At 39.8% G+C, this 12,108-nt stretch overlaps 1 protein-coding gene across 10 annotated transcripts in view; it reads right to left on the reverse strand.

Moving 5' to 3' along the window:
• The window catches only part of INVS (inversin), a 206,253-nt gene that overhangs the window by 71,541 nt on the left and 122,604 nt on the right, over window positions 1-12,108 (reverse strand). For 9 of the 10 annotated variants that reach the window (XM_030919257.1, XM_010374135.2, XM_010374132.2 and 6 more), the window contains one exon: window positions 10,837-11,004. In XM_030919257.1, coding sequence (XP_030775117.1) covers window positions 10,837-11,004 — 168 coding nt within the window. Of the gene's footprint in view, window positions 1-10,836; window positions 11,005-12,108 lie in introns of those variants that run through there. The other variant, XM_030919262.1, reaches the window with a different exon arrangement.

The raw sequence follows: 12,108 nt of genomic DNA on the forward strand, positions 1-12,108 counted from the left end.
GGCATGATCACAGCTCACTGCAGCCTCAAACTCCTGGGCTCAAGCAATCCTCCTGTCTCAGCTTCCCAAGTAGCTGGGACTACAGGCACACCCCATCACACCTGGCTAACTTTTGTTTTTTGTAGAGATGGGGTTTTGCCATGTTGCTCAGGCTGGTCTTTAATTCCTGGGCTCAAGCAATTCTCCTACCTCAGCCTCTGGGATTATGCTGGGATTATGGTGTGAATCACTGTGCCCAGCCTGGCACAAGAATTAACTGAGGAATTTTCAAAATAAGATCTCTACATTCTCTCTCAGCACAAACGATAAATCATGGAAAAAGTACAAAGTCTAAATCTTTAAAAAATTATTTTCATATTTAATTATAAAAAGTACAGAAAATAATATAACCATTACATACTGATTATCTAGATCAAAAAGGTGTCAACATTTTGCCTGATATGCTTTTGTTTCTGTTATGGTTCAACTAGAGATGTATGTTTTACACTTTTGTATATATGTATGTATCCATAAACCATACACGAATTTTGTATGTGTGTTTTCAATATTCACGTTATGGCAATGGATGTGTATCCTTTGGAAATTCTTTCTTTCAACACTATACTTTGGATATCTATGTTGGTACTAGTTTAGTTATTGAGGTGCTTGAATAAGCCACGATTTAGTTATCTATTTTCCTATTGAGGGACATTTAGGCTATTCCCATTTTTTTCACTACTACAGATAATGCTGCAATTAATGTTTCCTTTACATGTCCCTTGTAGCACATGTGTGAGATTTTTCCATAGGCTAGATACCTAGAAGGGGAACTGCTGGGGTGAAGGATATCTTCAAATACCTTCAAACTGTCACATCACTCTCCAAATGGTCTTACCAATTAACACTGCCATGACAATATGTAAAAGTTTTTATTTCCCTACATGGCACAAATTAATCATTTGGTATTATCAAGCTTACTGCATTTTTCCCTTATGGTTATGAAAGACATTTCACTGCTATTTTAACTTGCAGTTCATTTATGAATGGGGTTGAGATTTTTCAATCGTGTTTATTAGTGATTCAGTTTGGTATGTCTGTAAACGGACAGTTCAAAACGTTAATTAATTTTTCAACTGGATCTCTGTAGCAGGCATTATGAAAATTACCAGGCAGATTTGAAAAGGAACCAAATAGGCTGGGCGCGGTGGCTCAAGCCTGTAATCCCAGCACTTTGGGAGGTCGAGACGGGCGGATCACGAGGTCAGGAGATCGAGACCATCCGGGCTAACACGGTGAAACCCCGTCTCTACTAAAAAAATACAAAAAAAAAACTAACCGGGCGACGTGGCGGGCACCTGTAGCCCCAGCTACTGGGGAGGCTGAGGCAGAAGAATGGTGTAAACCCAGGAGGCGGAGCTTACAGTGAGCTGAAATCCGGCCACCGCACTCCAGCCTGGGCGGCAGAGCGAGACTTGGTCTCAAAAAAAAAAAAAAAAAGAAAAAAAAGAAAAGGAACCAAATAGAACTTTTAGAAGTGAAAAATTTAATCACTAAGATTAAAGGTTCAATGGATAGGGTAAGCAATAGGTTGGACTTATTTGAAGACTTAGAAAACTGGAAGACAGATCTGATGTTATTACCCAGAATGCAGCAGAAAGAGATAAGGAGATGAGAATATAAAAGAGAAGTTAAAAGACATGGAGGATTAGATAAAATGCCTTAAAATATATATAATTGGAGACCCTAAAGGCAAGAGTAAAGAGAATGAAGGAGAGGTGATATTTAAGGATAACAGCTATATATGTTTGACAGAACTGAGATACAATAATTAGAATGTATACCAAACAGGATTTTTTTAAAAAGGTCACACCTAGACACACTGTAGTAAAACTGCAGAATGCCAAACAAAGAGTAAAATGTAAAAGCAGCCTGAGAGAAAAGATACATCATGCATAAAGAAATGACATACCAATAACAGACTCCTTAAGAGCAATAATAAAAGGCAGAAAGTAGCAAAATACTACGCTGAAAGAGCTGAGAAAAATAGATTCCCAGGCCTATGTATACAGGATAATAATTTTTTTTTTTCAAGAGGCATACATTCTTAACAATTAAAAAGAGAGAGTTGGCTGGGGGTTGTGGCTCATGCCTGTAATCCCAGCACTTTGGGAGGCTGAGGTAGGTGGATCACTTGAGGCTAACAGTTTGAAACCAGTCTGGCCAACATGGTGAAACTCTGTCTCTACTAAAAATATAAAAATTAGCTGTGCGGGGTGGCGTGCGCCTGTAGTCCCAGCTACTCAGGAGGATGAGGCAGGAGAATCACTTGAATCCAGGATGCGGAGGTTGCAGTGAGCTGAAATCACACCACTGCACTCCAGCCTGTGACAGCACAAGGCTCTGTCCCAAAAAAACAAAAAACTAAAAACAAACAAACAAAACCAGAGACAGTTGACCACCGAAAGATCTATACTAAAGAGAGTCGAGAGGACAACTCAGCAAGATGGCTGAATAGGAACAGTTCTGGTCTGCAGCTCCCAGTGAGGACAACGCAGAAGGCGGGTGATTTCTGCATTTCTAACTGTGGTGCCCAGTTCATCTCATTGGGACTGGTTAGACAGTGGGTGCAGCCCACAGATGGCGAGCAGAAGCAGGGTAGGGCGTTGCCTCACCCGGGAAGTGCAAAGTATCAGGGAACTCCCTCCCCTAGTCAAGGGAAGCCGTGAAGGACAGTGCCATAAAGGACTGTGCTATTCAGCCCAGATACTACACTTTTTTCATGGTGTTTGGAACCAGCAGACTAGGAGATTCCCTAGGGTGCCTACAGCACCAGGGTCCTGGGTTTCAAGCACCAAACTGGGTTGCTGTTTGGGCAGACATTGAGCTAGCTTCAGGAGTTCTTTTTCATACCCCAGTGGCGCCTGGAATCCCAGGGAGATAAAACCGTTCACTCCTCTGGAAAGGGGGCTGAAGCCAGGGAGCCAAGTGGTTTTGCTCAGCAGGTCCCACCTCCCCGGAGTCCAGAAAGCTAAGATCCACTAGCTTGAAATTCTCACTGCCAGCACAGCAGTCTGAAGTCAACCTGGGATGCCTGAGCTTGGTGAGGGGAGGGGCGTCACCATTACTGAGGCTTGAGTAGGCTGTTTTCCCCTCACAGGGTAAACAAAGCCTCCAGGAAGTTTGAACTGGGCAGAGCCCACCACAGCACGGCAAACCACTATAGCCAGACTGCCTCTCTAGATTCTTCCTCTCTGGGCAGGGCATCTCTGAAAGAAAGGCAGCCATTCCAGTCAGGGGCTTATAGATAAAACTCCCATCTCCCTGGGACAGAGCACCCAGGGAAGGGGTGGCTGTGGGCACAGCTTCAGCAGACTTAAATGTTCCTGCCTGCCAGCTCTGAAGAAAGCAGCAGATCTCCCAACACAGTGCTCGAGCTCTGCTAAGGGAAAGACTGCCTCCTCAAGTGGGTCCCTGACCCCCGTGCCTCCTCTCTGGGAGACACCTCCCAGCAGGGGTCAGCAGACACCTCAGAGAGGAGAGCCCTGGCTGGAATCGAGCAGGTGCCCCTCTGGGACGAAGCTTCCAGAGGAAAGAACAGGTAGCAATCTTTACTGTTCTGCAGCCTCTGCTGGTGATACCCAGGCAAACAGGGTCTGGAATGGACTTCCAGTGAACTCCAGCAGACCTTTGGAAGAGAGGAAAACTAACAAACAGAAAGCAATAACATTAACATCAACAAAAAGCACACCCACACAAAAATCCCATCCAAAGGTCATCAGCATCAAAGATCAAAGGTAGATAAATCCATGAAGATGAGGGAAAACCTGTGCAAAAATGCTGAAAATTCCAAAAACCAGAATGCCTCTTCTCCTCCAAAAGATCACAAGTCCTTGCCAGCAAGGGAACAAAAATGGACAGAGAATGAGCTTGAGGAATTAACAGAAGCAGGCTTCAGAAGGTGGGTAATAACAAACTCCTCCAAGCTAAAGGAGCATGTTCTAACCCAATGCAAGCAAGCTAAGAACCTTGATAAAAGATTATAGGAACTGCTAACTAGAATATCCATTTTGTAGAAGAACATAAATGACCTGATGAAACTGAAAAACACAGCACGAGTACTTCGTGAAGCATACACAAGTATCAATAGCCGAATCGATCAAGTGGAGGAAACGATATCAGAAATTGAAGATCAACTTAATGAAATAAAGCATGAAGACAAGGTTAGAGGAAAAAGAATGAAAAGGAACGAACAAAGCCTCCAAGACATATGGGACTATGTGAAAAGACCAAACCTACGTTGGTGTACCTGAAAGTGACGAGGAGAATGGAACCAAGTTGGAAAACACAATTCAGGATATTATACAGGAGAACTTCCCCCATCTAGCAAGACAGGCCAACATCCAAATTCAGGAAATACAGAGAACACCACTAAGATACTCCTCAAGAAGAGCAACCCCAAGATACATAATCATCAGATTCACCAAGGTTCAAATGAAGAAAAAAAATGTTAAGCGCAGCCAGAGAGAAAGATCAGGTTACCTTGAAAGGGAAACCCTTCAGACTAACAGCGGATCTCTCTGCAGAAACCCTACAAGCCAGAAGAGAGTGGGGGTCAATATTCAACATTCTTAAAGAAAAGAATTTTCAACTCAGAATTTCATATCCAGCCAAACTAAGTTTCATAAGTGAAGGAGAAATAAAATCCTATACAGATAAGCACATGCTGAGGGATTTTTGTCATCACCAGGCCTGCCTCACAAGAGCTCCTGAAGGAAGCACTAAATATGGGAAGGAAAACCTGGTACCAGCCACTGCAAAGAGATATCAAAATATAAAGACCAACAATATTAAGAAGAAACTATCAACTAATATACAAAATAAGCAGCTAGCATCATGACAACAGGACCAAATTCATACAAAACAATATTAACCATAAATGTCAATGGGCTAAATGCCCCAATAAAAGACAAAGGCTGGCAAACTGGATAAAGAGTCAAGACCCACTGGTGTGCTGTATTCAGGAGACCCATCTCAAGTGCAAAGACACATGTGTGTGCAAAGACACACATAGGCTTAAAATAAAGGGATGAAGGAAGATTTACCAAGCAAATGAAAAAAAAAAAAAAAAAGCAGGGGTTGCAATCTTAATATCTGATAAAACAGACTTTCAACCAACAAAGATCAAAAAGACAAAGAAGGGAATTCCATAAAGGTAAAGGGATCAATATAACAAGAAGAGCTAACTATCCTAAATATATATGGATCACCCAGATTCATAAAGTAAGTTCTTCGAGACCTACAGAGACTTACACTCCCACACAATAATAGTGGGACACTTTAACACCCCACTGACAATATTAGACAGATCAATGCAACAGAAAATTAATAAGGATATTCAGGACTTGAACTCTGCTATGGATCAAGTGGACCTAATAAACATCTACAGAACTCTCCACCCCAAATCAACAGAATATACATTCTTCTCAGCACCACATCACACTTATTCTAAAATTGACCACATAATTGGAAGTAAAACCTCCTCAGCAAACGTAAAATAATGGAAATCATAACAAACAGTCTCTTAGACCACAGTGCAATCAAAGTAGAACTCAGGATTAAGAAACTCACTCAAAACCACACAACTACATGGAAACCAAACAACCTGCTCCTGAATGACTATTGAGCAAATAATGAAATTAAAGCAGAAATAAATAAGTTCTTTGAAACCAATGAGAAAAGAGACACAAGGTACCAGAATCTGTGGGACACAGCTAAAGAAGTGGTTAGGAGGAAATTTACAGCACTAAATGCCCACAGGACAAAGTGGGAAATATCTAAAATTGACACCCTAACATCACAATTAAAAGAACTAGAGAAACAAGAGTAAACACATTCAAAATCTAACAAAAGACAAGAGATAACTAAGATCAGAGCAGTACTGAAGGAGAAAGAAACACAAAAAACCCTTAAAAAAATCAATGAATTCAGGAGCTGCTTTTTTGAAAAGACTAACAAAATAGACCACTAATAAAGAAGAAAAGAGAGAATTAAATAGACACAATAAAAAATGGTATAGGGGATATCACCACTGACCCCACAGAAATACAAACTACCATCAGAGAATACTATAAACACTTCCACGCAAATAAACTGGAAAATCTTGAAGAAATGGATAAATTCCTGGACACATACACTCTCCCAAGACTAAACCAGGAAGAAGTTGAATCCCTGAGTAGACCAATAACAGGTTCTGAAATTGAGGCAGTATAATAGCCTACCAACCAATAAAAGTCCAGGACCAGACAGATTCAAAGCTGAATTTTACCAGAGGTACAAAGAGGAGCTGGTACCATTCCTTCTGAAACTATTCCAATCAATAGAAAAAGAGGGACTCCTCCTTAACTCATTTGATGAGGACAGCATCATCCTAACACCAAAACCGGCAGAGACACAAGAAAAAAAAGGAAATTTCAGGCCAATATCCCTGGTGAACATCAATGCAAAAATCCTAAATAAAATACTGGTAAACCGAAACCAGTAGCATATCAAAGAGCTTATCCACCACGATCAAGTTGGCTTCATCCCTGGGATGCAAGACTGATTCAACATATGCAAATTAATAAATGTAATCCATCACATAAACAGAACCCATGACAAAAACCACATGATTATCTCAATAGATGCAGAAAAGGCCTTTGATAACATTCAACACCACTTCATGCTAAAAACACTCAATAAAATAGGTATTGAAGGAACATATCTAAAAATAATAAGAGCTATTTATGACAAATCCACAGCCAATATCATAATGAATGGGCAAAAGCTGGAAAACTGACACATGACAAGGATACCCTCTCTCACCACTCCTATTCAACATAGTATTGGAAGTTTTGGCAAGGGCAATCAGGTAAGAGAAATAAAGGTTATTTGAATAGGAAGACAGGAAGTCAAATTGTCTCTGTTTGTAGATGACATGATCGTGTATTTAAATAACCGCATCATCTCAGCCCAGAAACTCCTTAAGCTGATAAGCAGCTTGAGTAAAGTCTCAGGATACAAAATCAATGTGCAAAAATCACAAACATTCCTATACACCAATAACAGACAGAGAGCAAATCATGAGTGAACTCCCATTCACAATTGCCACAAAGAGAAATAAAATATCTAGGAATATAACTTAGAAGGGATGTAAAGGACTTCTGCACGTTGTAGTTCCCTGAAGGAGAACTACAAACCACTGCTCAAAGAAGTAAGAGAGGACACAAACAAATGGAAAAACATTCCACGCTCATGGACAGGAAGAATCAATATTGTGAAAATGGCCATACTGCCCAAAGTAATATATAGATTCAATGCTATTTCTATCAAGCTACTATTGACTTTCTTCACAGAATTAGAAAAAAACTATTTTAAATTTCTTATGTAACCAAAAAAGAGACCATATAGCCAAGACAATCCTAAGCAAAAAGAACAAAGCTGGAGGCATCATGCTACCTGACTTCAAACTATAATACAAGGCTACAGTAACCAAAACAGCATGGTACTTGTACCAAAACAGATATATAGACCAATGGAACAGAACAGAGGCCTCAGAAATAATGCCACACATCTACAACCATTTGATCTTTGACAAACTTGACAAAAACAAGCAATGGGGAAAGGATTCCCTATTTAGTAAATGGTGTTTGGAAAACTGGCTAGCAGAAAACTGAAACTGGACCCCTTCCTTACACCTTATACAAAAATTAACTCAAGACGGATTAAAAACTTAAACATAAGACCTAAAACCACAAAAACACTGGAAGAAAACCTAGGCAATACCATTCAGGACATAGGCATGGGCAAAGACTTCATGACTAAAACACCAAAAGCAATGGTAACAAAAGCCAAAATTGGCAAATTGGATCTAATTAAACTAAAAAGCTTCTGCACAGCAAAAGAAACTATCATCAGAGTGATAGAAGAGGCAACTTACAGAATGGGATTTACAGGTCCCTATAGACATGGGACCTACAGGGACCTACAGACAGACAGAATGGGACCTACAGGACCTATAGACAGAACAGGCAACCTACAGAATGGGAGAACATTTTTTGCAATCTATCCATCTGACAAAGGACTAACATCCAGAAGGTACAAGGAACTTAAACAAATTTACAAGAAAAAAAACAACTCCATCAAAAAGTAGGCAAAGGATATGAACAGGTACTTCTCAAAAGAAGACATTTATGCCGCCAATAAACATATGAACAAAAGCTCATCATCACCGGTCATTAGAGAAATGCAAATCAAAACCACAATGAGATACCATCTCATGCCAGTGAGAATGGTGATCATTAAAAAGTCAGGAAACAACAGATGCTGGAGAGGATGTGGAGAAATAGGAATGCTTTCATACTGTTGGTGGAGTGTAAATTAGTTCAACCATTGTGGAAGACAGTGTGGCGATTCCTCAAGGATCTAGAACCAGAAATACCATTTGACCCAGGAATCCTATTACTGGGTATATACCCAAAGGATTATAAATCATTCTACTATAAAGACACATACACACATATGTTTATTGCAGTATTATTTATAATAACAAAGTCATGGAACCAATCCAAATGCCCATCAATGATAGACTGGATAAAGAAAATGTGGCACATATACACCATGGAATACTATGCAGCCATAAAAAAGAATGAGTTCATGTTCTTTGCAGAACTCATGGATGAAGCTGGAAACCATCATTCTCAGCAAACTAACACAAGAACAGAAAACCAAACACTGCATGTTCTCACTCATAAGTGGGAGTTGAACAATGAGAACACATGGACACAGGGAGGGGAATATCACACACTGGGGCCTGTTGGGGGATGGAGGACAAGGGGAGGGATAGCATTAGGAGAAATATCTAATGTAGATGACAGGTTGATGGGTGCAGCGAACCACCATGGTACATGTATACCTATGTAACCAACCTGAACGTTTTGTACCTGTATCCCAGAACTTATAGAATAATTTTAAAAAAGAATCTAAGAACTATATTTCAGGATGTAAAATAATAGCTTTAGAAGGAAAATTTCAGATACAAAAAAATGCAGAGCTAAGCATTGCATATACAAAATAATAATACTTTTAGTAACAGAGGTTGTAAAAAACAATTTAAAAAATCCTTTAAAGTATAGTTTGTGTGTTAAAAACAAATATGACTAACTATTGGACTACCAAAGCATGTAAGTTAGAAGCTGGGACAGAGGGAGTAGAAAATCTCAAAGAATCAACTGATAAATATTCAGAATAAATAAGGAGTTTAGCAAATTAATTAGATATATAACCAATGATCAAAAATATCAACTGTATTCCTATACACCTATAACAACCAGTTAAATATATATCCTAGATATGTTCAAAAATGTCAATGCAGCACTGTTTGTAAATAACAAAAAACTGGAAACAAAGTATCTGTCAATAACAGAATGAATATTGTGTGGCTTATTCATAAGATGGAATCCTATATAGCAGTAAAAATTAAAATATCACTTTTACATGCAGCAACATAGATAAAATCATCAGTGGTCAGGCACAGTGGCTCACGCCTGTAATCTCAACACTTTGGGAGTCCGAGGCAGGTGGATCACGAGGTCAGGAGGTCGAGACCATCCTTGCCAACATGGTGAAACCCCATCTCTACTAAAAATACAGAAATGAGCCAGGCATGGTGGCGCATGCCTGCAGTCCCAGCTATCCAGGATGTTGAGGCAGGAGAATTGCTTAAACCTGAGAGAGGGAGGCTGCAGTGAGCCAAGATCATGCCACTGTACTCCAGCCTGGGTGACAGAGCAAGACTCCGTCTCAAAAAAAAAAAAAAAAAAAAATTCACCAGATTAAGGTTGAGCGAGAAAAGGGTATTGCAAAAAACAAAACAAAACAAAAACAAAAACATGCAATATAATTCCTTGTATATCAAATTCAAAAACGTTAAAAACTGAGCAATATATTGTTTAAGGATACAAATAAATGTGGTAATGGAAATCAGGGGAATGATAAACACAAGACTGAAGACAGTTGTTGCCTCTGTGAAAGGAGAGAGTAGAATGAGACTGAGAGGTACTCCACTCAGAGGACTTAAAAGGTAATGGTAATATACTTTTTCTTAAACTTGATAGTGAGTACATAAGTATTTGTTGTTTCATTATTATTTATATTTTACCTGTATTTTGCTGATACTTATATCTATTCAACATTTAATAAAAACAAGTATGAAACAAAGTAAGGAAATAACTATAAATTCAGGGAAGTAGTTGCTGGGGTACAGGAATGAGCATGGCACAGGGGGAATGAATGCATTTAAAAACTGGGACATAGGAAACCTCTATGTGGCCTTAAATAGTGGTACTGAAATGTTCTACTTCTTGGGGGATGGGTCCATATGTCTGTTGTATTCTTTTGCTTAATAATTTGCTTGTATGTCAAATACATGCTTTTACATATATTGAATAATTCATAATAAAAATTTTTCTTAAAAAGGCCATTCAGGTCGGCCGGGCGCGGTGGCTCAAGCCTGTAATCCCAACACTTTGGGAGGCCGAGCCGGGCGGATCACGAGGTCAGGAGATCGAGACCATCCTGGCGAACACGGTGAAACCCCGTCTCTACTAAAAAATACAAAAAAATTAGCCGGGCGAGGTGGCGGGCGCCTGTAGTCCCAGCTACTCGGGAGGCTGAGGCAGGAGAATGGCGTGAACCCAGGAGGCGGAGCTTGCAGTGAGCTGAGATCTGGCCACAGCACTCCAGCCTGGGTGGCAGAGCGAGACTCCGTCTCAAAAAAAAAAAAAAAAGGCCATTCAGGTCTAGCAGTACCATTCAACTCACCAGAATGCATCTCACTGTGTGAACAGCACTTGGATCTTTATGGTTGGCTGCCCAGTGAAGTGGGATCTTGCCTTCAACATCAGGAATCCCAATGTTAGAATCATGCTTGATGAGCAGTTTCACGTGCTCAGGGTTATTGTAGTAGGCACTCCAATGCAGAGCTGTTTGCTGCAAAATCGAGAGGTTCTCAGAATAACAACAGTAACAACAACTAACTTTCCCCAAGCTTTTACTATGGGACAGGCACTGTTACAAGAGTTTTATACAGTAGTTCCCCTGTATCTTTGGTTTTACTTTTCATGATTTCAGGTCTCTGTGTTCAACCAAAGTCTAAAAATATTAAATAGAACATTCCAGAAATAAACAATTTATAAGTTTTAAATTGTATGCCATTCTAAATAACATGATGAAATAGTGCTTCATCCCACCCCATCCTACCTGGGACACAAATCTTTCCTTGTTCAGCACATCCCCACTGTAGACATTCCCTGCCAGTTAGTCACCTAGCAGCCAACTCAGATATCCCATTCATTGTCATGATATTAGATTCACAGTGCTTGTGTTCAAGTCATCCTTCTTTTACTTAACAGCCCCAAAGCTCACAATTATTGATACTGGTGATTCAGATATGCCAAAGAGCAGCTATAAAGTGTTTCCTTTAAGTGAAAAGGTTAAAGCTCGCAATAAGAAAAATTTGTTGAGTTTGCTAAGCTCTATGGTAAGAACAAATTTATCTGTGAAACTGTAAAGAAGGAAGAAGAAATTCATGTTGATTTTGCTGTTGCATACCAAACTGCAAAAATTATGGCCATAGTGCCTGATAAGTGCTTAGTTGAGATGGAAAAAGTACTAAATTTGTGGGTGGAAGACATGAACAGAAATGTGTTCCTATTGATGGAAATTGGGTTTGACACTATCGGCAGTTTCAAGTATCCATTGGGGGTGTTGGAAGATATTTCCTTTGAACAAGGGAGACTACTGTCTATTTAATTGCATGCAGTCATCTTACTATTCCTGGGAGACAAGTATGTTTTTAAATTTGCATGTGATTGATGAGCAAACAGCACACGGAACCTAAGTAATCTGCTCAGGGACATAAAGGAAGTAAGTGGCTGAACTGAGATTTTAACCCAGGCAGTCTGACTCCAGAATCTGACCTCTTAGTCAAGACAGTTATTTAGTTCATCCGGTACTGATAACACGGAGAAAGAGAAAGCGGCCCAGTCATTTATAAATAATCATCAACAAAGTAAGTGATGATCTTGATAATGT

Source organism: Rhinopithecus roxellana, chromosome 16 (genome assembly GCF_007565055.1).
Source record: "Rhinopithecus roxellana isolate Shanxi Qingling chromosome 16, ASM756505v1, whole genome shotgun sequence".
NCBI lineage: Eukaryota > Metazoa > Chordata > Mammalia > Primates > Cercopithecidae > Rhinopithecus > Rhinopithecus roxellana.